The following is a 26,604-nucleotide window of genomic DNA, read 5'->3' on the forward strand; positions in this document are numbered from 1 at the left end:
GAGTGCCGCCCCTTGAAAAGTGCCGCCCTCCAAGAGCCGGAGTGCCGCCCCTTGAAAAGTGGTGGGATAAGTAATCCCCTGCCTGAATGAGGGAGCCCAGCTGAGTAGGAAGGAACTGGGCTGAGTTTATAAAGCCAGGAAACTGATAGCGGAGGGAGCTGCAGGGAAGCAGACTGCAGTCACTACCTGGGAGAAGGGAGGTGTTTTTGCAGCTACAGTTACTCTCTAGGAGAAAGGAGCTGTGAAGCTGGAAAACCTGGGGAAACCAGGAGGTAAGGAAAGAGCTGAGGGAAAAGGTGTTAAGGTCAAGGAGGGAACAGATCTTAGCTTCTTGATTAGAGGGTCCCTGAACTGGAACCTGGAGTAGAGGGTGGGCCCAGGTTCCCCTGCCAGCCACTGCGGAAGTGGCACTGTGGGGTACTGAATGGGAAGACTGCCAGAGACTGCTAGCAAGGAAAGATTTTGATACCCTGGAAGGGGGAAACATATATAGTGGCCTGGGTGGAGGGTCAAGTCACAAAGAAGGAGCAGCTGGAGAGAGAGAGAGAGAGAGCAGTAGATTGGGTGTGCAAGGAGCAACAGAAGGGGGCTTCAGACCTGGAAGGAGCTAATCCCCAGAGTGGCTAGGACACCTAGCTGTAAATTGACCATGTGACACCATGGTAACACTAAGGGTTTTGTAGGAATATATAATAACAACAACAAGAAGTTTAGAGCCTGATCAAAGCTTCCTAAAATCGATCAAAATACTTTCTTTGATTTCAAGAGGCTCTGGATGGATCCTTATAAACCACCATTCCTCCCAGTATCTCCAAACATTGTTGAACCTCATAACATCCCAGTGAGGCAGGTAAATGCCATTATTATTACACTCATTTTGCAGCTGTGTAGACAGAGGCACAGCATGGCTAAGGGCCTGATTCAACACCTATTGAAATCAATGAGATTTTTATTCCCACTTGACTTCTATGGGCACTGGTTCAGCCTCGGTGACAGGTCCAATATTGCAAAGAAAATCAGAGGCAGAGGCGGGAATAGAGCCTGGTAAGTATGACACACTGATAAGTACAACACACTGGCATTCTGTGTCACAGAGCTTTCTTTACAGAATATTATACAAAAAAATACATCTTTTCAGTATCTGCCACTGTCAGAGGATTCATCAAATCAGTAACATTTCAAAATGGCTGGACATTCTTAAATCAGTTTTAAAAGCTTCTGTTAAATTATAACCTTTTCCCCAGTAGTGTAATCTATTTCCATAAGACTCAACAACTAAGTCTTCATGATTGAGAATTTGCTGTGAATTTATTATCGAGTCATTGATTTAATATGATTTACATAACATTAATCAGAAGCTAAAGTGTGTAACAGTCCATATCACAAAAAGGAAAAACTTGTACAAAGACATGAATAGTGGGACAAAACAAAGAAATGCAGAAGGAACGAAAAAAGAAACATTGAGAAAATTGAAATATATTTAAAAAATGCAAAATAAAAGAAATAAAGGAGAGAATTGATGGGAAGAAAAAGAAGAAGCTAAAGATCAGGTGTATTTGAAAACAAAGATATTTCCCAAGAAAAGTTAGTACTTACTTAATTTTGACAAATTTACGGCATGGCACAGTGTTTTTTACACAAGTTTCTGTCAAAGGATCCATATCCTCAACGATGACAAAGGGGGCCTCCTCCAGGGTAACAATACTCAAGTGGTTGTCATCAGGGTCACTGTCTGCGAAAGAACTAAATCTTGGCCATACGGAATACGTCAGGCTCAGAGTCTTGTTCTCCCATTTTCCCACCTGAAACATGGAGAGACACACACTGCTGACATCTGCTTGCTGGGGGCTGTCGCTTTTAGGGGACTGGTACATAGTTTCCACAAACTATATTGGAAAGAGAGTCTTAATTTTCCATCAGAATTGGTTTAGAAATATTCAGCTGACACACTAAGAGAGAAAAACCAGTAGGGTCAAGTCAACTGAGGATATATAATTTTTAAGAGGAAAAATGTAGGTAAAGGTCTGCTAGTCTCAGTGACAACATTGATTGTTATTTAATCCTTGGCTATAACATGGTTAACATTTTGAAAATAATATTTTATATTTGCACTACAGCAGCAACGGGTACCCCCAGCAGTGCTATCTAAAACGCATGCAATTGTCCCTGCTCCAAAGAGTTTCCTATCTAGGAACAAAATGTATGTATGTCAATTTTATAGAGTGTTATTGGCATAATTCTCTGAAACAAAACAATACTTACCAACACCTCTCTCCTTTAGGCATTCTTTAGCAACATACACACCTCAAAGCTTGGCATTTTTATTAAGAATGCCACCTTCTAGGTAACAAATTAACACTAATACAATAGAGAGTTGTATTAATGAAACTTCACAACCAGCAGACAGGTTTCAATCTGGAAATCTTTGCAGTGGCATTCTCTGGGTATTACAAGTGTGGACTGATTATCAATTCATCAGAATGTTATTCTTGTATAATAGGTGAATATAAATGAGCCACTCTGTAACAAACATAATATAATTAAATTTAACATCCTTGTAGGGGAAAAAATGCCTAAGAAGCCCACCACAGTAGCATTTAACTTCAAAAAGGGAAACTACACAAAAACGAGGATGCTAGTTAAAAGGAACAGTCACAAGGATGAAATGCTTGCAAGCTGCTTGCAGACTATTAAAACCACCATAATAGAGGCTAAAACTAAATGTATTGTTTCCTTCCCCCCCACCCCCACCCCCAAAAAAACCCCTGTAAGAGGACTTAGAAATGCCGCCATGGTTAAAGAGAGTAAAGAGGAGGTTAGAAGCAAGAAGACATCCTCGAAAAATTGGAAGTCAAATCCTAGTAAGGAAAATAGAAAGGAGCATAAATTCTGGCAAGTAAAGTATAAAAGTATAATAGTGTAGCCCCTCCCCTCCCCCAAAAATTCAAAGAGCAAGTAGCTAAGGACACAAAAACTAACAGAATTTTTTTTAAATATATCAGAAGCGGGAAGCCTGCCAAATAGGCAGTGGGGCCCCTGGACAATTGAGGTGCTAAAGGAGCATTCAAGGAAGATAAGACCCTTGCAGAGAAGCTAAATGAATTCTTCGCATCGGTCTTCATTGCAGGCAATGTGAGGGAGATCCCCACACCTGAGACATTCCTTTTAGGTGACAATCTGAGGAACTGTCCAAGATTAAGGTGTCCAAATTGATATGTCAAACAGTAATAAGTCACCAGGACCAGATGATATTCAACCAAGAGTTCTGAAGGAACTCAGAAATGAAATTGCAGCACTACTAGCAGTTAGCTTCTGTACCAGATGACTGCTAACATAATGCTTATTTTTAAAAAGGCTACAGAGCTAATCCTGACAATTACCAACCAGTAAATCTAACTTCAGAACCAGGCAAAATGGTTGAAACTGTAGTAAAGAACAGAATTATCAGACACATAGATGAAAATAATATGTCGGGGAATAATCAACATGGTTTTTGTAAATGGAAATCATGCCTCTCCAATCTATTAGAATTCTTTGAGGAAGTCAACAAACATGTGGACAAGAGTGATCCAGTTGATATTATGTACTTGAACTGTCAGAAAGCTTTTGACAAGGAGCCAACATCAAAGGCTCTTAAGCAAAATAAGCAGTCATGGGATAAAAGCGATCACAGATAAGTACCTGGTCAGTTTTCACAGTGGAGAGAAGTAAATAGCAGGGTCCCTCAATGATCTGTACTTGACCTGTGCTATTCAACATATTCGTAAATGATATGGAAAAAGGGGTGACAGTGCGGTGGCAAAATTTGCAGACAATACAGAATTACTCAAGGTAGTTAAGTCCAAAGTTGACTGCAAAAAGTTACAAAGGGATCTTACTAAACTTGCCAACAAAATGACAGATGAAATTCAATGTTGATAAGCGCAAAGTAATGCCCATTGGAAAACATAATCACAACTATACAGATAAAATGATGGGGTCTAAATTAGCTGTTCCCACTCAAGAAGGATCTGGAAAGCATTGTGGAAAGTTCTCTGAAAACATCTACTCAATGTGCAGCGGCAGTCATAAAAGCTAACAAAATGTTAGGAACCATTAGGAAAGAGATAAATAATAAGACAGAAAATATAAAGCCATTAAATATATCCATGGTATGTCCACACCTTGAATACTGCATACAGTTCTGGTCACCTCATCTCAAAAAAAGATATACTATAATTGGAAAAGGTACAGAGAAGCACAACAAAAAATATTAGGGGTATGGAACAGCTTCCATATGAGGGGAGATTAAGAGGACATATTGTTCATCTTAGAAAAGAGATTACTAAGGGGGAATAACAAAGGTCTATAAAATCATGAATGGAATGGAGAAAGCAAATAGGAAAGAGTTGTTTACCTCTTCATGTGACACAAAAGCTGGGGGGGAGGGTCACCTGATGAAATTAATAGGCAGCAGATTTAAAACAAACAAAAGAAAATACTTTTTGCACAACACACAGTCAACCTCTGAAACTCATTGCCAGGAAATGCTGTGAATGCCCAAAGTTTAATTGGGCTAAAAAAAGAATTAGATAAATTCATGGAGGATAGCTCCATCATTGGCCAAAATGGTCAGGGACGCAACCCCATGCTCTGGCCTCGGATTGCCAGAAGCTGGGATTGGATGACAGGGGATGGATCACTTGAAATTGTTCTGTTCATTCCCCCTGAAGCATTGGCACTGGGCACTGTCAGAGACAGGATACAGGGCTAGATGGACCATTGGTCTGACCCAGCATGGCTGTTCTTATGTTCTCATATTCTTACTGTTCTCAAAAGTGCAGAGTCATTTATTAAAACATTGTTAGAGCTGACTGAAGTAAAGCACTAACCATCTCACTTTTTTCTGTTTGACCTGTAAAAATGGCCAGGTCATTTTGTCATATTTGGCAAGAACAAATTCCAATTGTGCATGTTTTACTTCTCGTTACAAATAATGCATTCTAACTTGTTTTATTTAGAAGTGCAATAGCCTTAAAAGCTTAACAAGCAAGCAAAGCCTCTAACTTTACAATAAATAATGTATTCTATCATTTCTGGCCTATTTTGAAGACTCAAGCCAAATTTTAAATTTAAATTTGGTTTTAAAAATTTGTCCTCGTTACATTTTTTAAAATTACACACATTCCTAAGGTAATAGCCCCAATCCTGATCAATCTTGCATAAATTTTACACTTAAGTGACTTCAGTGGGGTTAAGTCGTGATTTGAAATAGAGTAATAGAGATTAAAATCAGGCTCAATATCTGTCTCTGGTCAACCAATCTTGGCTCTTTCTGCTATCCAAACATCAAGTATTTCTACATATTACTTCAATACATTGTGAACTCTTTTTATAGCATTCTCTCTTCAGAATGTTTATAACTGCTTTGTATCTTCAAATATAATTGCACAGTTTACCTGAGCCCTATGATAATGAAAAATACAAATAAGCTATCAAGCCACTTAACATGCATCCTAGGAATTTTTCCCAATTTCTGACTAATTTAGCGAAAACCATTTAATAACATAATCACGAATCTGACAAACATTTGTTTCTCTAAAAAACAGGTTGGAATTAACAGTACAATCTGTTAGGCCAGATTCATGAAAGCAAAGTAGGGGTTGGTGATGCTTCTACATTTTTAGAAATTAAAAGAATAAATACTATTGTTGTTTTGTCACCTTTAAAAATTAAATTAATAGTTCAAGGAGCAAAGAGCATTGAATTTCAATTTGAATTGAAAACTGATCATTTGAGGGATAGAGATCACAATCTGATAGTTAGTGAAGTATCAGTGTTGTATGAATTACGCACATTCAGTCTTACATTCAATTTCCCCAGCTACAGACACTGCAGATGTCCAACACAAAACCCACAACATTCAATCCCCCCAAAACTACTGGGATGCACCTTTTGGAGAACTGGCCTGTTGTCATCCTGGCTTTACACCATTTTCTCTCCAGTGACTTAAGTGAAGCTTTTCTCAATTGACTCGAGTGGAGAATCAGGTACCTGGCCTGAAAATTCTGCAGGAAGAGGATCTTCAGAAAATTCAAGGGACCCATTCCCAACATGAGCAGAATCATTGGCTCAGCTGTGCTACCATGGGTCATTCTGTGACCTTACAGATGGGGATCAGAGTGTGCAGTAGAAGTTAATACTACTCTTAGAAACATTTATTTCTCCTGTTTTTCAAGCCATAAATTACTTATATTTAATTTTGTAGAGACCCATCCCACATACTATTAAATTTTATTGTAGTAGTGTCCAATGGCTCCAGCAGGGATCCACTGTGCTAAGTGTTGTACAAACAAAGATATAAAAGACTGTCGTCACCACCAAAGAGTATAATTTAAGGCAAAGCACATGCTTAAATCCATTCCCATTCAGGGCAGCACTTAAGCACATGCTCTTCCTGGCCTAATTTCTATTCAGTTTGTGCTTCTGTCTTCCTGGGATGCAAAGGGACTCAAATCAATAATGCTGAATTTTAAAAGGAAGTATGAGAATGACTGCCTCTTATACACTAAGGCTAAAATTTTCAAAGGAGCCTAATAGGTGCCCAATTCTAAATCAAGGGGATTTCGGAGCCTGACTTCTGTATCCTACTTTAAAAGTTTCGGCCTGAAATTTGACAAAAATACAACCTATCCCCATGTGATTCCATTAAAGAATTTAGGCCATTAGGAGAAAAACAATTTCATGTGCATGAAAATAATCCTGTATATCTGTATGATAGAGCTGCATTTCAAAAAGGGATTGTCTGCCGAGTAACAGCATGTAATCCCATTTGCAGCAGTGTCTGTGCTTGGGTGTGTTAGCACACAGACATCATGTACATTTTTTCCCAGGGTGAAACCATTTTATGAACTCCACCAGCTGGTACTGGGAGAGTTCCAAAAGGATTAAAACTTCAGTCAAATGAAGTGGCAAACATTGAAATAAAAATAATCAGAATTTCAAATTGCACAGAGTAGCAGCATCTACCTAGGGTTGCCAGGTGCCCGGTTTTCCACCGGAACGCCCGGTTGAAAAGGGACCCTGGCAGTTCCAGTCAGCACTGCCAACTGGGCTGTTAAAAGTCCGGTCAGCGGCGCAGCAGGGTTTGCCTGCGTTGGCTCCATGTGGCTCCCTTAAGCAGTGGCATGTCCCCCCTCTGGCTCATAGGTGTAAGGGCAGCTGGGGGCTCCGCGCTCTACCTCTGCCCCAAACATCAGCTCTGTAGCTCTGCAGTCAATGGGAGTTGTGGGGGTGGAGCCTGTGAATGTAGCAGCGCGCGGAGCTGCCTCGCTGTGCCTCCGCGTAGGAGCCGGAGTGGGGACATGCTGCTGCTTCTGGGAGCTGCCTGAGGAAAGCGCAGCCCAGAGCCTGCCCCCCGATTCCTCTCCAGCACTCTGAACCCCTCAATCCCAGCCCAGAGCATCCTCCTGCATGCCAAGCCCCTCATACCCAGCTCCACGCTAGTGCTTGCACTCCCAACTGGAGCCCTCACCCCTACTGCACCCCAACCTTCTGCCCCAGCCCTGATCCCTCTCCCCACCCTCTGAACCAGTTGGTCCCAACCCAAAGCACCTTCCTACACCCCAAACCCCTCATCCCCAGCCCCACACCAGAGCCTGCACCCCCAGCCAGAGCCCTCATCCATTCCCGTTCCCCAACTCCCTGCCCCAGCCCAGAGCCCCCACCCCGCACTCTGAAACCCTCATCCCCAGCCCCACCCCAGAGCTCGCAACCCCAGTCAGAACCCTCATCCTCTCCTGCACCCAACCCACTGAGCTAGCCCTGTGAAAATGAGCAAGTGAGTGAGGGTGAGGAGAGTGAGTGACAGAGGGAGAGGGGGGTGGTGTGAGCCAGGGCGGGGCCTCAGAGAAGGAGCAGGGCCTCGGAAGAGGGGTGGAGCAGGGGTGGGGCAAGGGTGTTCGGTTTTCTGCAAGTAGAAAGTTGGCAACCCAACATGCACCTCCCACCTGTCTATTCACAGCAGTAAGAAAAATAGAAAGAGGACATGGCTGGGATTCTGTTGCATTTACCTACTCGTGAATATGGCAGTGCATCTGTAGATATAGCTACGTGAAGAGACAACATGATGTATAATTGTAAAAGATTTCTTGTTTGGCAAGCCACTGCTTCTTCCTATTATTCTGCTGAATCTCTGTCATATGTGGAAATATAATTACAAGCTGCCAGCTGGAATCTGAGTATATTTGTTCATATAAAGATGAGGATTAAAGAAAATGTTTCATAGTTTAGTGTTCTATGTTTCAATTATGGTTATTGCCATCTTACTGTTCTGAAGAGGAGAGTAAAAAAGGGGGGGCTGATTTTTAAGAAGTGCTGATCATTTACAACTGCAGTTCAAGATAGTGCAAACTGCGGGGTGCTGAGCTCCCCTCAAAATTGGGCCCGCTATCTATAACAACTGCCACATTCAGGTAGGGGATTTACTCTAACAGTGTCAGCCTAGTAACTTATTAACTAACTAACCTGAAAGTTAGCGATGACATTGTATGTCAGCATTGTTCATCAGTGGAACCAAGTAAGACGCACTCCTAGGTCTCTGTCATACATTGTGACCCATCCAGATGGATTGCTATACTCACAAAAGGTCCCATTGACTTCAGCTGGGCTCTGTGGTATCGGGGAATTAGTCCATGTCTATTGGAAAGCTCTCCACTGACCAGCATGGCAAACAGCAACAAGCCACTGTCAGTCTATACTGTATCAAAGCAGGAGGGGACAATGATGAGAGGAAGTGGTAGAAAAATGCTCAGGAAATCTTGCTGGTGACTTGAGAATGGTAGATGATGTGTAATGTTAATTAGAAAATGCCTGCAGATTGCCCTTCTTGAGCAATGTTTGGGCTGGATATTGCTAGTTCTAATTAAGAACTGGTTAGCACAGACACTGGATTTGCTCTGTCAAAGATGCTAGACACATGAGTGAACAGCTTCCATCTTCACATGATATTTAGACTTCTGAGCAGTATGATGGCTGAACAGTATACATTTTTAATGTAAACACACAATTTATGTAAATCAGCCACAGCTCTGAATTTCAAATTCACATTTTTTTCTAATTTATTTATTTTCATTTGGCATGCATATTGTTTAGTTTTTACAGAATTAAAGTGTTTAATTACAAAATAGGAAGGATTTAATATTAAAATTAACTTTGGAAGTTTTCTGGTTTGCATTTTTGTATATTAAGTTGAATTATAGTATTGTTAACAAGAATCTGAATGATGGTACGAATGAAAATTTTAAATACTATTTTAAAAATCTTTAAACATTTCTTCTTCACCACATCCTTGTGCAGTAGATAAATATTCTCATTTTACAGACTGAGGGACTGAGGGAGAGAAGTTAAGGCTCCTACATCAGCAAAGAACTTATGCACATACTTAACTTTAAGCATGTAACTGCTTTTCCAGATCAGAACCTTAAGTGATTTACCAAAGTCAACACTGGGACTAGTTAGCATCAGAGATGTCTTATAATTAGGGAGTTCCTGGCTCCCATTATTGTGCTCATACCACTAGACCACACATCCCTATATTTTAAAATAATATCCAAATCTTTCTACTTTGTAGACCCACCTCTGTTTATAACCAAGACCAGGGATCGGCAACCTTTGGCACACGGCCCGCCAGGGTAAGCCCCCTGGTGGGCCGGGCCGGTTTGTTTACTTGCCACGTCCGCAGGTTCGGCTGATCGCGGCTCCCACTGTCCGCGGTTCGCCGTCACAGGACAATGGGGGCTGCAGGAAGCGGCAGCCAACACATTCCCTCAGCCCACGCCACTTCCCACAGCCCCCATTGGCCTGGGACAGGAAACCGCAGTCAGTGGGAGCCACAATCGGCCTAACCTGCGGACGCGGCAAGTAAACAAACGGGCCCAGCCCGCCAGGGTGCTTACACTGGCAGGGCGCGGGCCAAAGGTTGCCGATCCCTGATGTATTGGATCTTATCCTCTGCACAGTAGTGATCAGGGCCGGCTCCAGGCACCAGCTTACCAAGCTGGTGCGTGGGGCAGCCACTTCGGAGAGAGGCAGCACGTCCAGCTGTTTGGCGGCAATTCGGCTGATGGTCCCTCACTCCTGCTCCGAGCGAAGGACCTCCCGCCGAATTGCCGCCGCAGATCGCGATCGTCATTGTGGCTTTTTGTTTGTTTGTTTGTTTGGCTGCTTGGGACGGCCCAAACTCTGGAGCTGGCCTTGGTAGTGATACCCAGCTTGGATGCATTCCTCTTTAACTGAAATATGCAAAAGATACATAATAAACTGCACAGTGAACGTAGCAAATCCATGAAGATATTATGCAATGCAAAATACTAATCAGAATTGGTGGATGAATAATGGTTTAGTATTGTAGGATAAAATATCGTGTTGCAAATGTGAGTGTATTTTATAAGTTTCAAGGTATGATGCTAGGGACGTTTGTTTTTTGAAAAACCTATCTCAAAATATGACCATTTTAAAAAGTATCTTTACTCAGAGACCACTGTTTGTTTACTATAGCGATGAATAATGTACTTTAATTTGGGTTTAAATACGATCTTGTAACTGTTTTGAGATAATCATCTCAGTGAGGAAAAACTGTTCATATTGAAGCCATATTTTTGACTAATTTTAAACTTTTATTGGGGGAAACTCAGTGTATTGGACTGTCATTCTAATCAGATTTTTATTTATTAATTATTATTATTATTAACAACCCTTTGCACTTAAAAGGTTTCATGTGAGGGACTTAAGTACTTTACAAACATTGAACAAACGCATCTTGGGTAATAGAAAATTAAATAATTGAGCATTTATTATACAGGGAAATGTTTTGCCAAAGCTGGGCAATTTGTATGCAATTGCATATAATGGTTTGCAATTCAATGCAATAATGCACAGATTTGATTTTTTGTACAATTCTCAACACCTGATTATGCCTGATTTTAACTATACCCACTGATTTAAAGGGAGTTTGAAACTTCATCTTCCAATCAAGTCTGAAAATCTACTATTGAGCTGAATTGGGTTAGTCTTTTAAAAAGACAAAAAAAAACAAAACAATTTGATTGATGTATATTGGTATCACTGGCAAAGGTACACTACACTGATCCTGTATATTCTGATGCAACATTATTTTAATTTATATTCTCTAAAAGTTGGACTACATTTGATATGTATACATTTGGATGTAGAACCTCAAAAGCAGGGGATGATCTCCCTCAGCTATGAATGAATTAACTTCAAAGCTTTTCAGTAGTGTAGCAGTAGGAATGCAGTGCTTGAGGGAGATGACTGTACATTGGGAAGTAGGCGGTAGTAGTCTTCCATCAAGGACCTCTGGAAATATATTGGGTCAAGAAACATGTTCTACTAGTTTAAAGTGTAGCTTAACTAGATCTTTATCAATGCAATGGGAAATGTAACATTTTATAGAGTGCAGTTTGTATGCAAACATATAATATATTCTGATGAAAATAGGCATTTTAGCTATCAATCTGAAACATGGGGAAAGGGACATGTATTACCAGTATATTTGTTATAGGTTTGTTGCTCTTAATTAGCATACATTTGCCAAAGGGCCTTTTAAGAAGAAAACAAATCACTAAGGCGCTATAACAGTTTCTCTCTTTGCACAGACCAATTCTGGCACTCTAATACGTACTATTAGAATTTAAATTGAAAGAAAATATGCTCCAAGAATTATCTGAGTTAAACAACTAACCAGGAGAAAGGCTCTACATAATAAACTGCACAGTGAAGATAGCAAATCCATGAAGATATTATGCAAAGCAAAATACTAATCAGAATTGGTGGATGAATAATGGTTTGGTATTGTAGGATAAAATATCAAGTTGCAAAATTGAGTGTATTTTATAAGCTTAAGCATAAATATCAGAGAAGTACTGAGGGCTCATTTCAGAGGGTGGGTATATGATTTTTCTGGCGATTTCTTTAGATGTTGGTTTAAAAATCTCCCTTTTTAATATAAAAAAGGAGCAATTGTAGGAAAGAAAAAAATGACAATGATTTCACGCATATAATTCTAGTCAATGAGTGAATGAGATGCTGCATTCTCAGCAATATGAAAGGCAATGGAAGTGCTCTACTGTAAGACTTGCTAAGAGGGGATTCTAATCAAGACTCACAAACACAAATTTATAGCCTGCTGCCACAGCTACCAGGTCTTCCTCCACCAATGCCTCTCCCTCATCCCCAGTGAAGGGTTGCTGGGTTCCTCTACTCCTCCCTCAATAGAAGAAGAGAGCAGAGCATGCGGGATGTTGCTACTCTATCAAAGGGCACTTTCAGAGACAGTCTCCTCTTAAGATGACAAAGGGGAAAACAAGAAGACCAGCAGGGACATTTTTCATTCCCCTTTCCACATTTGAGGCCAGCAGAGATTAGAGCCTGACAGTAGTTTCAGCTTCATTTCTGCTGAATTGTGACAGGATTTACTTTCTTGCCAGGAGAACACACTCCATGGGGCTAGAAGCACATGGGTTTACAATCAAAAGCCCATGAAGGTGAGCCCAGAGCCAATCTATTGCAGAGGTATTTGTAGTATGACAAATTTGCCATTCGGATAGACCTGGGCTGCAAAAGATTGGTTTCAGAAGCACAAAACATCGCAATAAAAATCTGGTCCTACAATAAGGAGCACTGCAACAAGGCTTTGGTTGCCAATTCCTTACAGAGAGAGGAGAAAGCTGTGTAGTTCAGTTCCAGGACTTTGATTTAGTTCAATCTGCTCATCACTGTGATCAATTATAGGAACAAGAGGAGATTGTTTCTACTAATCAAACCGTGCACTACAGGAAAGAGTCCAGCTGAGATGTTCTTCGCTTATCTCTGGTTCAAGACATATGGTTTAGTCATAGGACATTCTGTATTCTCCACTCTCAGCTCCTTTGTAGCTATCTCCTCCTTTCTCCATTCTCCACCCCAGCTATTTCAGCTTCCATTCACAGTTAACCATGCTGGCCTCCAAGCACAACAGACAGCTCATATGTGAGGACCCTCTGAGTCCAACATGTACCGCTTCAGCAGTCAGTAAGCCTCCTACATCACTTAGTACAGCACTGTAGCGAGGCGGTGGGATACCGCACAGGCCCGCTGAGGGCCGAACCTCCCCTAACACCAATGTGGGCGGAGCCACTGGGTCCGGCGCCCACCCCTCAGAGGTCACGGCGCCGACCCGGAAATATAAAAGCCCGCCTGCAGAGCTCAGTGGAGCTCAGTGGAGAACAAGCCGCTGGAGAGAGCAGACATCTGTGGCCGAGCTCCCGTTTGGAAGACAGCAGCAGGCCACGATCGGCCTGAGGACTCACCAGGCCAGCCAAGCCTACCCCTCGCCCGTTACCCCGAGAAGGACTGGCCGAGCCTGCCCCGTGCCAGCTACCCCGAGGAGGACTGGCCGAGCCTGCCCTGTTCCAGTAACCCTGAGGAGGAGCCAAGCCTGCCCCATTCCAGCTACCCCGAGGAGGAGCCGAACCTACCCTTCGCTACCTACCCGGAGGAACCGATGCTGGTGGAGACCACCGAGGACCCTAGTCCGACCCAGGTACCCTACGAGGGGGAGTGTGGAAGTAGCCCGGGGGCAGCCGACCCCAGTCTGGCTGCTGCACTGCCAGAGCCTATGTCAGTGTGTTACGGCCAGGATCCCCACTGACAGCAGCAAGTTTCCGTCGCTGCTATGGCCCCGGGCTGGCACGCAGTGGAGTGGGAGGGCCTGCGTCCCCCCTGCCACCCACTCCTTGGGTGGCAGACTCCCCCTTTTCCCTGGCCTAGAGAGGCTGGGACCTCTTGCTCATTAACACAGCCCCTGCTTAAGGGCCTGGGTTCCTATTTGATTGCTGCCCCGCCCTGACCTAGGGCCTGGGCTGCTACAAACGCATTGACTCAGCCCCTGCTTAAGGGCCTGGGTTCCAGACTATTTGATTGCTGCCCCGCCCTGACCTAGGGCCTGGGCTGCTACAAACTCATTGACTCAGCCCCTGCTTAAGGGCCTAGGTTCCTGACCTATTGGCTCAGCTCCCGCTTAAGGGCCTGAGCCCCAGACGGCGTGGTTGCTGCCACGCCCTGATTGAGGGCCCGGGGTTTTTCCTGAACTATTGGCTCAGCCCTTGCTTAAGGACCTGAGCCCCTAACCGTGTGTTTGCTGTCCCACACTACCGCTGGACCAGGACTGACGGCAGACCAGAGCGAGGCGGTGGGATACACCACAGCCCCGGTGAGGGCCGAACCTCGGCCGAGACCTCAACAAGCACTAATAAGGAGAACGCATAAACTCTTGGTTATCACCATCAAGAAGAAAATTGTCACCATTAATTCTTAATAGGAATATAAAAAGATATTTCAACAGAAGATCCAACATTCTGAAGTCTTAACACAAATATGTATGTTCAGTGCCATTTGTTCTCTGCCAGTGTACATCCTGCTGGGCATAAATAAGCCATAACGACTGCCAAAATGTAGGCTATGCAAAATATTGTCAAATACATAAATGGAAGTACTAAACAGAAATAGCGAGCATTGCTACTTGTTGCCATCAGCAGATTAAGTTGCAACCCTATGCTACTAATTCTCTTTCCCTAATGATCTTGGTGGCATCACAATAGACAGAATTAGAACTTAAAATTGAAGAGTCTAGACATCTATATCAGGTCCTGATGATTTGAAACACATAAGCAAAATAGAGCAAGTTTGTATAACCGAGAAGAATGAAGCATTACAAGTGAAGTGGGCATTTTACAACCCTAAAATGCCCACTGCCTCTTGTCGGCCACTGCACAATGATAATATAGTGCAGAAAAAGTAAAGCACTCATTACATATTTGCGTGGGAAGGAACAGGAATCTTAGGGACAATTTGCATAAGTTTATTCTAAAGGTTTGTTCAGAAAGCTGTGCTGTAATGAGATGTAATTTGTAAGGTGTAAAAGCTCTTATTAGGCTTGGCAGAATTCTATTTTTATTATTTTATAATTTCAATGATGATATTGATGCTTATTTTAAGCCTTTATTTTTATTGGTTTAAGTGTTACACAAAATTATGGGGCTTACGCTTTTTATTTTTATCCATTTATCTCTTCACAGTTGTGGGAAATTATGGGAGAGACAATTAGTTAATGACTATCTGAGATTCAAAAAGTTAAAGCTTGATAACCGTTAAAACACAAGCTCCCAGCAGCTCATGTCAAAATATACAAAATAAATGTCCCTAAATCAAACTCTAAAAAGTTATCAAGCAGCATTTTTCTTATTTTGACTATCTGTAAATTTTGATTATTATTGATGGAAATATTTTTCTCTGTGTGTCATGAAATTGACAGTTACTGATATTTACCAATTAAAATCGAATCCTTTTAAGCCCATCTATAATGTAGTCAGATGTAATTTGCACTCTCTTATGCACTGCTGGTGACATGTCCTTTCTGATTACGTCCAGGAAGTGCATGGATTTAACTATTTTCCTTCGTTATAGGTATCCATTTTCTAGCCAGCATGCCGAAGGCACCATATTTCCTGTCTCCTTACCAACCCACCTAATGAATTCATATATACATTGAGCAGAAGGTGTGATAAGACCCCATCTGAGGGGAGACACTACTCGAAGAGGTGCATTAGTTCATATTATTACAATGCTTTGAAAATGAAAGGTTCTGCATTGAGAGTTATTATTATAGTTAATTTATCCTAACATTGAGCATTGTATTAGTGTACATGTGTGAAATCCTGCAGTCCTTAGTCCCTTATTGTGGCATGAATGAAGACTGAATAAGGACTGCAGGATTTTTGCTTTTGCTTATTTTACCCTCTCCCCCATTGGAATAGAAGATCTAACATGATCACTCTACCCTGCACCCAATGAAGGCTATGAAAGGGCAGCATTTATTGAACCGAAGTGGTGTGGGAGTGTCACAACTCTGGTGACAAGATTTCACACCAGCAGGTTAGAATGGACAAAAAGTGTGCAGTATGTGGTATACAGATTATAATTGATTGTTGGCAACCAGACTCTCTTCCTGTGTGTCTGCTTCTCTTCCCCCGTTGTTAAATTACAGAGCAGATTAATAACACTGTCAGGATTTTAACAGAAGATACAACTAAACTAACTATGAATTAATTAAAAATAAAGTTGAGTTAAAACAAAACCATTATCTGTCATTTGTAACCATGCATAAATCAAGTGTCTTTTCTAGACAACCCAAGGTTTGTAAAACTTTGCATTATTCTCAATGAACTTTTTGTTCAGAGGGGCAGCTCTGTCAGTCAAGTGGACAGGGCATGGCCCTGGGAGTCAGGAAAGCTGGATTTTATCCTTGTCTCTGCTACTGACCGGCTGAGTGATTTTTAGGTACATCACTACATCTCTCTGTCTGTGTCTCTTCTCATGTGTTGGCTTTCTTGGCTATTTAGACTGTCAGCTCTTCAGGGCAGAGACTGTCTCTTGTGTTTGTACTGTGACTTGCACCACAAGGCCCCAGTCTTGGTTGGGGCCCTCTAGGCACTAATGTAATACAAACAGTTGTAATTATAAATAGGCAAAATCCTCTTTTGCCGTTCAGTGACTATGCAAATGAATTGCCATGATGTTAGTACAAGGAGTACTATGCTAGAGTGTGCCCAGTTTGAATTGGAAGCCTAAGCAGACTCAAGAAATGTGAGTTCTCCTGTGCAGTTAATAAAACTGATGGCCAACTTCATGGATATAAAATTAGCATTTGTTACTTAGATAGCTGGTGCACACAGTGCCTCAGACATAAGACAACAAGGTTCCTGCCCCAAGCAGGTATAATGTAGGCTACACAATTAAAGTGAAGCTATCATAGAAGTGAAGGACTGGAAGGGACCTCAATAGGTCATCTAGTCCAGTCCTGTGCACTGAAGACCGTCCCTGACAGGTGTCTGTCCAACCTGTTCTTAAAAATCCCCAAGGATGGAGATTCCACAGCCTCCCTAGGCAATTTGTTCTGGTGCTTAACTACCCTGACAGTTAGGAAGTTTTTCCTAATATTCAACCTAAACCTCCCTTGCTACAGTTTAAGCCCATTGCTTCTTGTCCTATCCACAGAGGTTAATGAGAACAATTTTTCACCCTCCTCCTTGTAACTACATTTTATGTACTTGAAAACTTACGTCCCCCCTCAGTCTTCTCTTCTCCATACTAAACAAACCCATTTTTTTTCCAATCTTCCCTCATAGGCCATGTTTTCTGGACCTTTCATCATTTCTGTTGCTCTCTCTGGACTTTCTCCAATTTGTCCACATCTTTCCTGAAATGTGATGGCCAGAACTGGACAATAGCCTTGCAACCCCCTTTTGGGTCAGGACCCCCAGTCTGAAAACACTATGTACCATGCATCTGAAGAAGTGAGGTTTTTTACCCACGAAAGCTTTTGCCCAAATAAATCTATTAATCTTTCTGGTGCCACCGGACTCCTCGTTGTTTTTATGTACTTTTGTATACTTTTACCCTATAGTGTAGGGTATTTTTATAGTATAGAGTAAAAGTATACAAAAGACCAGATTTCACAGGGGAGGACCAGATTTCATGGTCCATGACACATTTTTTCATGGCTGTGAATTTGGTATGGCCCTAACCATAAATGCGTTTGGAAACAAAGTTGTGTGCAAAGTCCCAAGCAGACAGTGCTAAAGCACACTGCTGTACCAGCAAACAAAAATACTTTCAATTCTCCAGACATCTTTATTTCAATAGTACATTGCTTTAACAAATAAACTATTCCCACTGGGTCTCTTTCCTTTTAATTGGCTAATTACATTTTCAGTTCCCAATATAAGGGCCACAAGAATCAAAATCTGATGAGCTCTCCCTCCAGGCGATGCTAAGGGAGTCTCATAACCTAAGCAATCTGGGCTAGTGTTCAACATGGGGAGAATCAAGTAATTTTTCTCTAATATTCCTTTTAAAATCTCTTTTCTCATTGTGGTAATGTGATTTTTTTTCGAGCGACATCCATTTAATTGAGCAGTAAATGCACTAGAGAAGGACCATTTGGAACTCTGCATTATGTAACCTGGAAGATGAAGCTATTGAATAGTTCAGAGACAGGTCTGAAAAATTTGATTTATGCTCCATCCCTAAATCCAATTAGCTACATGTAGTTACAGTCTACAGCAAATAGATCTATTGAAAGGAGAATAGTTTGCTTAGAGGGCAAAGAGCATGGAAATGTGTGGGTCTGAAAAAAGAGTCTGTTTAAAGATCCCTAAGAATCCAATTAAAGTCAACAGAGAAATTACAAGTGGGAGTAAGATTACTGTGGGCAGACATCATAGTGATGGGACCATATGTGTGTATATAGAAACTTCATTAAGGTAGAGTCTGTAATTTAGGATAATACACAGTAAAGGGATACTGTATTTTTCCAAATATATATATATACACACACACACACACACACACTTCCGTATAGAAACATTTTGAATCTCTGCTTTAAGTATAAAACTCAACACAGTTTTAACTATGAAACTGTGATCACTGCTTCCATAATACCCGCATACAGTATACATTTGTAGGCACACACACACAAATATACTTAAAAGCTCCTGCATTCTTGCAGCCACGTCTTGCATCTTCACCTGGATTTGGGAAGTTTTCCTTTTGTTTCGGTTTAATTTCTCCAGGATACAAGTGAAAATACACAACACAGCTAAGAATGCAGGAGCGTGTTTGATGTCAGATAGAAATACTAGTTATTAGAGCCTCATCTCATTCAGTCTTTACCAAAGTAAGAATTGGCTAGAAAAAAAACATTTTCTGATAACATCTTTTGTATATGTACATTTTCTGCAACCTACAGCTGGCAATAATTGAAGATGGTGATGATAAATTATTTATCTTTATGTAACCTATTTAGACAAAAACAACTAAAAACTCAACAAAACATAACATACAGAATAGTTCATTACTGTATATTATAGAAAATAGATAAATCAAGTCACGGTCACTAGTAATATCATCCTGGCTGCAGACTGGAATAATTGCAGGGAAGTAAAGAAAAACATATGCCACATACACCAAACAAATTCTAAAAGGAATAATCAGATATAAAGGTGCAACTTGTAGGAAGTCAATATTATCATTGAAATGGATAGCTTGATGTTGTGGTGGGAATAAGGCATTTTAACAATAGGATTCTATTCAAAGGTTTTTGCAATCTATGTGAGGTACTATGAACTGTCAGATTACATTTATAGTACTAAATCTCTTCAGGATATTAGAACATAAGTAATCAAAGGAACAGTATGTTAACAATAAATATTTGACAAAGATTATACCTGAGAGTGAATACTATACAACAAATAGCACTATGACCGGGTAGCTAACTAATGCCAAAACATCATTACAATAATTTGCATTAGTATAATTCAGTATATAATATGCTTGCTAAATTACAAGACTATTATTCATAATAATTATGTAACAAAAAATGTGACAGAATGAGATGAATAGCTACATCTGCTCTCATTACAGTTCAAATAGGCACATTCCCCTTCAGAACACATTTCGATTGCAATCTATAATAGAGCACATGCTTTCTTTTTCTCTCAAACTCCAACAGGTGTGGTGAAGATGTACAAACTTGGAGTATCTCACTCATATCAAGAAATTAATACCAAGCAAATATATGGCCTGACATACACTTTTTGTAGGAAAACTAGCTGTTTCCTTTGTTCTTGTGGACTTCTCCAACTACTCTTAGGGAATATTTTATCTTAGTTTTAAGTCAGTATCTGTAAACTACAAGATTTGATCAATTAAGCATGTCTGTTTAGTAACAACAGACAATGGCAGGAAACTACCACTAAAAACAAACCTTTCAAAATTAATGGGTCCTGCACATGCCTATCACAACATGTGGTATACCTTATCCAGTGCATCAAAAGTGCCCAGCAAGAATTATGTGGGTGACTCCAGCCAATCACAAAGCTCGCAAATGAACTCACAGAAAAATGATAAAGGACAAAACCCCATATCACCTGTGGATGAACACTTTCAACAAAGCGATCATTCCGTATCTGATCTTTCAATACTCATCCCCAGAGAAACCCTGCATGCACCTTCAGAAGGCAAGCCTGGAAACTTAAATTCATGATGTTAGACACCTCATATCATAGACTCAACAGGCACACTGGTTTCATGGCTCATTACAACAATTTGTAACACACTTGCCAGCTAACCCTTATTGGCCCACTTCAAACTCCTATTGCATAACAATCTAACCCTTATTGCCCACTCTATTTCGATGGCCTCCTACAACATGCATTGACCCTTATGCTTAACTATCTGCCCCTACTTGTATTTAACTTATTCTGATTTCCTTCCCAAGACTGAAGAAGAGCTCTGTGTATAACTTATACCTTCCACCAACAGAAGTTGGTCCAATAAAAGATACTGCCTCACCCACCTTGTCTCACTGCAGAGGAGAGAAAATTCTTCTTCTAAAGAAAAAAGCATTTGTCATACACCTTGCATTGCAAAATATGACGCATGGCAGGATACAGAATACTGGAATCACTTTATATTTTTGAAGGTCTTCTTGCATGACACTTTTCTCTAGATCCCAGTTTCCTCAATTAATTTAAGATACAGCATGCTACAATTAGTACATATACATGTTAACGACAGGAAACATTAATTCTAGATATTCACTGATGCATTCCAAGGAAATTAGCTAAGAAGAACACCAATACAAAGAAGTGAAATTTCACTATAATAAAAACTATTTTAAAAAAGCTACATGGTTCACTGAAAAGCAGAGATGCAATTCCGGACTTTAACTCTACTCTGAATACAGTTTTGTCCTGAACACATCTAGAAATACGTTGTGTTTACATTTTAACTAACATGATTTTAAACAGGACTTTGCAACTAAGGTAGCCAAAAAAGTGTGTTGCTACGTCTACTCTAGGTGTAAAGTTATGTTTAACATCATGTTAGAACATATTAGCCCCATGACAGAGTTGCCTATAAGAAGGTTCCATTGTATATTTCACATGGGGAATATGTAAGCAAATGGACATTTAGTTCCCAGTTATTTCAACCGTTCTAGTTAAAAGGTGTATGGTTTCCCCCATATTTTTTATTGAAAGTACCATTGTGTGGACTGAATTGTCAACAAAACTGCAGTTTCACTTCATCTACTGAGAAATTATACTCGGCACTGTATTACCTCAGTGATTTTTCAACATCATGGTAATTTGACAGCAAAAAGCTTTCTAAAATCTGAACCAATGTTCTGGTTTTCAGTTCTCAACAAAGATAGTGTTGCTTCATTTGTAATGCTGTACATGCTACACTTCCTCTATTGACTATATGAAATGGGAGATTTTTTTTTGCCAGATGGAACTCTCCATGGAGAACTTTGTTCTCTTATCTCAGACTGGGGATTCCTCCACCACAAGTCCCCCGTTTTCATGATATGCATGTCATACCTTGCACATCAAGGCTGACTCCTGCTTCTGCAAGTTAATCAAAGTGCAAAATCAAGCCCTAGACCACATACAATAAATGCAGTGTTAATGCACAGTTGGAATTTTAATACATCTGGAAATGTGGAAGTGAAGGTTCCTACAGCAACATGAGATTTGGAACAGACTCAGCTATGTTGTACATACAATGTAATATTTTCTACAAATATTTTGATAAGCAGGAGTAAAGCAAAAAATGTTTTACATTTCACTGATTTATTATGCATTTTTAAAAAGTCTTCTTTCTCTTTTTCCCACCCTTGCCCTAGAAATATGAGAGATATCAGATGCTCACTTCCCCTTCTGTGCAGGTGGACAGACATGAACAGCGATATCACACAAGGCTATAACCTGAACCATACTACTCCCTCCCTCCAATCTAGGAGCAAGGGAGTGGTAAGTCTCACTCTTAGTGTACAGCACCATTACTCTGAAGACGGGTTCTTCAGAAAGAGAAGGATTTGAGGATATTGTAGCTAATTTTAGAAAGGTAAAATAGCAAGCAGGAAAAATGTTTTTAACAAATCAGTCTATGTGTTTGCTTTTACACATTACAGAATAGTAACAAAGCACAACAATTGTTTTTATCCTGTGCTCACCTTTATATCTGGAATATACTCTTGTTTAAGTGTAATATGTTCCTGCTTTTGCTATTAAATGTTCGCCATAAAATAAGGTTTAGTATAGCATATGCAAAGTAGCTGAATTAATTTTTCTCTAGGAACTTAATTTTGCATTTGATATTTTTATCTATTTTTACTATACTTTGATATGTTTTTTGCATTTAATTTCCTTGGCTTCTTTAAAAAAAAACAGAGGATATGTGAGTCATGCTTAAAATGTTTGTATTTAAATGGGCCCAAAAGCCTTTGAAGTTCACATCTCTGTGAGGTCAATTGAACGGGAAAGGGCGATACCTCATTGAGGTGAACAGATGCTACTGTTTGGCCATGGAGCGATTTCTGCAGGGCTAGTTTAACAGGGCAGCAGCACATCACACTGTATTAGAGCTAGGGGTAGTGTTGCTTGCTCTTGCATTTTTATCCAGGTAGACCATTTCAATGAAGCACACACATTACACACTCTATGTAAACTGTCTTGCCTGAGAACAACAGCCCCTGTGCCCAGCAAGAATGGGAGGGAGAATACATACTTGTGGAGCTTCTTTAAGGTCTATCATAATATCTTGGTGGATGCCTAATTAACATTCCCAGAAGTGATTTTCAGCCTTATAACTATTATTCGTTCAACCAACCTTTTTCAAACTTGGTTGTGGACCACCCACTGCCCTCCGCCCCCCCTCCTCCAATTAATACTATTTATACACTAAGTGTAAGTTTCAAAGTTTGCATGTCTGAGTCATTTATAGAGGGAAAGTGATTCTTTTTTTATTTTTACAGTGAGAACATGTACCTTTTTTCAGCCTGTAACAACTCAGCTATGGCTGAATGGATTTTCTGCATATTTAAACCTTGCAGCTAAATCCAGCATAGGTATTTTTAGTCCCAAAAGAGAAATGTTATGGAAGTTATAATCAAGTAAAAACAGATGATTATACTATGAGCAAAGGGAAACTGAATCAAGGGGTTTCATATTAAAACTTGTACCTTCAGGAGAAAACTAGATAAAAGCACCTCACATTAAACAGAAGCAATTACTCTTCATTACTCACATTATAAAGTAACTATACTGCAATTTGTATGTACATTCGTTATACTACAAGGACTACTGGATTGTTGTACTATCAGTATTTTACATGAGTGACCCATATAATTAGAAACTAGGAGTTATAAAATCCCACTGAAACAGAACTGTGATACAACCTATTGAAACACTGCCAGTTGAAGTAATATTGTGCCCATCAGGAAACCAACAAAAGGAAGATGTTGGCTCTAACTTTAATAATGTATTTATACTGTTTGAAAGGTGTCAGACTTTCTGTCAAACTCCTACTAGAGCAAGAAGAGGGGAAACATTAGATAGATCTGTACAGCGTCATTCAAGTTTAAGTGTCCACACTGAGTTTGTTCCTGCTAGTGAAGGAAGCAACTGAGGTGTATGGTATGTGAAGGGAACTCTAGGAAGGCACATGGAACACTGTCTATCCATGCCAGAAGAAAGTCAGGAGGCCATGGATGTGGTTTAATTAGGCCAAAACTTCATTCACTTATAATATGTGGGAGTACCCAGCAATAAATTGCACAGTGCAGGGAAGAGGGGGTCAGTTCCCCATGGTCCAGACATAGGAGACCCAAACCCCCTTCCTCAGCTCCCTTAAGAAGACCAGGAAAAGAACAGGGGTCAGCTCTGCACTGACAAGATTTAGGAGCCACAAACTCCCCTTACTAGCTCCCATAAGGGATGCTTTCCTTCAAAATTCTTTTCCAATCCAATTTACCCCATAGCCATATCCCTTCTCTACAGAGGACATGCACTGGATATCTGCCACAAGAAGGTGCCAGCAAAATGCTTGGCTGCCTCCCCCATCCCCACTAGGTCCCCTGATGTCCACAGATTCCCTCTTATTTTTAAACTAAGGTGAGCCATATTTGCATGCAGTGTCTGCTCCCAGACTGCCACAGAGCCTATAAGGTTGCAGTGGGTACAGCAGAGATGATAAAAAGATTTACATAAACTGTTAGGCTAATACCGTCTCATGCCTCCAAGTTGAAATTCATGAATTCTCATACCTTGTCTGAAGCTGCACAATGGAACTATAATGCTTCAAAACATGCCTGGTTACACAGAGCCTGTACTCAGTCCTCCCCACTCTCATATGGTGGTCACTTGTTGAAATAGACCCAAGAATTTCTTTGAAGTCTGGAGAGTGTTCACATCCAGGAGTTTGGACATGACCCATCCCCTGGTCAGTTTCCTTAAGCAGTTACTAGTTCATTTTTCAAAACTCTATCAAACCACTTGCTTTGGTGGTCCCTTAAGACAAATTCAACTATATAAAATGTATGATATTATGATACTATGAGGATCATTGGCTATGTTTTAAACCACTTTCCCCTTGAGCTGTCTCATACTAATACTGACCTCACAGTGTGTTGTTATCAAAGTGATTTTTCCACAGGTTAATATATAATTGGTAGAGTATTGCATATTTAAAAATAACATTTAAGATTTTAGTGATGGTTACTGAGCAGAATGTTCCTTACAACATTCAGATTTACAGGTTTAGTTCACACTGCAGGATTAAATAATTTAATTCATGTCAATGAATATAAAGAAATATGTCATGTGATATGGGAAACTCTCTCTGTAGGGGTATCACGTTTACTGAGGCTACAGTAACTCATTCTTGATCATACAAATTCAGCTCGGAAACTGATTCAACAACATTTAGGCAAACTGGAGCTCCAATCCTGCATTCTATGTGTACCCTAGATGTGGATCTCATGGGACTTCATGGATTTCAATGGAAGCTTAGGTTTCCCAAGCAGTGCACGATCAAGCGTTAAGAATTTAAAATACACCTGTCATACCTCTGTTTATTTTTCCTAGGCCCTGATACAGCAAGCATTTTCTTAGTTCTAGGTTATGGCATCTTACTCACAATTAACTTGATTAATAATCCCACTCTTTTCAAATATGTGCATAAAGTTGACAGAATCTGGCCCTCAATAAATGCACTTTCAATGGGAATTTTTCACTTGACCAGAGCTAAAGAGTGAAGATTTGTAGGATCAGTCTCATAATATATTTATTTATGTTCTAGATCATCACACTGTACGGCATTAGCATTTATCAAAGAAAACAGAATTACTTACTAGCTACAGTGCATTTTGTTCCATGGAGCACATTCCTTGGGCATGGAGGTTTATGTGCACCAATAAGAGCTTAGCCCTCAGTATAATTAAATGCATTCTAGATGCAGTCAAGATTCAGAACCTCAAACCAAATTTTGAAAGGATTAAGATTAATACTTGAAAGGAATTTAACACAATGTGTTTTAATAAAAAATATTTTGCAACAAATATTGACCATTTATAACTTTACTGCCAGGCAGATTATTACTTATTAGTATTATTACTATTATTATTTTGACTGATAGGGAGAGCAGGGTATGACATTTTAATTAGCACTCAAAAAACTTTTAAAACATGAAATTATTCAAATTGATAAAAATGCCAAGAGGTTTCTAGATTGTGTTTGGATTTTTAAACACATCCAAATTTAGGAAAGATTGTGGAGTTCACTCACTCCTCCAATGTGAGCTCAGTTCAATTCGTGAACTCGGAAGAAATTGCAGTCTCCAAAAAATTCTTTGATCCACATGGCATATCTTGACCAATATTCTGCTCTCCCAATGCATACAGAAATCCTAGTGATGACAAAATGATAGATTTGTGTCACCAATATCAATGGTAATATTGCCCATACAGAGAAAGCAGATTATCATAGTTGAGTATATTTGCTGCTGTAGGTCACAAAAGACAATTTTCTTATCTGAACTGAATATAGAAAATGTTAGTGCCCACTCTTAGATCACCATATTAGGTGATTTCAGATTTGTTACGGTTTTGAAAGCTGGGAACCAGGTATCATTGGGGTTTATTTGATAGGATATAATTTTAAAAGTCAGTTAGAACATGAGGAAATAAAGAGGCCTTGACTGAAAAAGTGTTTGTGAAATAGTATCTTAAAAAGGGAGGAAACTAAAACAAGCAAGACTATTGTACAATAAGGACCCAATTCTGATGTTAATGGCAGTAGATGGTGGTTAAATGACAGAAAAATGTAGTCTTAGATGCTAAATTGCCATTTTAAATACTAAACTCCACTTTAAAAATATTTACACCCTATACATTGCCATGTGTGTTATCTATACGATAAGATTCCAGGAGTGTCACTCTGCGTGTCATTCTGAAGTTTAAAATGGCTGTTGAGTCACTATGAAATGATAGGAACAGCTATAAGTGTGTTTAGAATATCACCAATATCACCAATCTCTTTGTTTAGAAAAATCATCACTGGGTTTTGCGGTCTGCTACTGTCCAATTTTTAAATTCTCAGTCATTTTGACTTTGCAAATGACACCCAACAACAGCAAGGCATGTGTCTATGCCATGCCAACTGTCCA

General features: G+C 40.1%; 1 protein-coding gene across 1 annotated transcript in view; it reads right to left on the minus strand.

Annotated features, from left to right (window-relative positions):
* GRIN2A (glutamate ionotropic receptor NMDA type subunit 2A) overlaps positions 1–26,604 on the minus strand; it is a 295,359-nt gene that overhangs the window by 85,896 nt on the left and 182,859 nt on the right. Inside the window, exon 5 of the mRNA XM_054040963.1 lies at positions 1,597–1,802. Coding sequence (XP_053896938.1) covers positions 1,597–1,802 — 206 coding nt within the window. The remainder of the gene's footprint in view (positions 1–1,596; positions 1,803–26,604) is intronic.

The sequence above is a fragment of the Malaclemys terrapin genome, chromosome 10 (assembly GCF_027887155.1).
Source record: "Malaclemys terrapin pileata isolate rMalTer1 chromosome 10, rMalTer1.hap1, whole genome shotgun sequence".
In the NCBI taxonomy this organism is placed as follows: domain Eukaryota; kingdom Metazoa; phylum Chordata; order Testudines; family Emydidae; genus Malaclemys; species Malaclemys terrapin.